The sequence below is a fragment of the Branchiostoma belcheri genome, unplaced genomic scaffold, assembly GCF_001625305.1.
Source record: "Branchiostoma belcheri isolate BF01 breed outbred unplaced genomic scaffold, Haploidv18h27 scaffold16, whole genome shotgun sequence".
In the NCBI taxonomy this organism is placed as follows: Eukaryota; Metazoa; Chordata; class Leptocardii; order Amphioxiformes; family Branchiostomatidae; genus Branchiostoma; species Branchiostoma belcheri.
In genome coordinates this window covers 3718238-3718934 of record NW_017803046.1, presented here as the reverse complement: position 1 = coordinate 3718934, position 697 = coordinate 3718238, and the positions used below count along the sequence as shown (strand labels likewise).

Genomic DNA, 697 nt, shown 5'->3' with positions numbered 1-697 from the left:
GAGGTTGGACTTCTTGACATCCCTGGCTAGGCGTTGTGCACATGTCCTCGAGCTAGGCACTTAAAATGCCTTTCTTCCCTCCACCTAGGTGTAAAAATTACCCAGTGGAAGAAAAGAGATGGACTTCGGCCTCAAACACGACGTGCAAGGGCTAATTTGTCTTTTACCTATTGCCGGACACTAAGTATTTGCTGCCGAAATCCAGAAGTTCACAAACTTTCAACGATTTGGCTTGATGATCAATTAAATCCAACATCTGCACGAGAAATGTTGCCATTCTTGGCTAATTTGCAATCAGATGTTCCAGTAGTCTATCGTAGACCGGTGACTTGATCAACATTGCAATAAGACCACCATCACGCCCTCATCTACAGTAGCTGTAATGCAATCAACATTGATTGGGCAATCCCCTGTGATTGCCTCTTGCGATCACAAAGGTAATAAAACTCCGCTGCAATAAAGTTCTTTTTCATTTGACTGCAGAATAAAACAATGAATATCTACAAGCTCCTATTTGATTAGGTACATACATGTGATAATGAAGACCATTTGCGCTGAGGTAGTTCTTATCATATCTTAAAGCAAGATATCCTGATAAGTTTATTCTTTCTCAGGTTCATTAGTATAAACATGGTCTGGTACTGTGTGTCCCTGAACAATACATCATTATTGATTACTTTATCGATTCTTATAAATC

General features: G+C 39.9%; 1 protein-coding gene across 1 annotated transcript in view; it reads left to right on the top strand.

Moving 5' to 3' along the window:
• Positions 1 to 155, top strand: part of LOC109465926 — an 18747-nt gene extending 18592 nt beyond the window's left edge. The window contains exon 4 of the mRNA XM_019763411.1: positions 89 to 155. Coding sequence (XP_019618970.1) covers positions 89 to 155 — 67 coding nt within the window. The remainder of the gene's footprint in view (positions 1 to 88) is intronic.
• Positions 156 to 697: the final 542 nt, after the last annotated feature.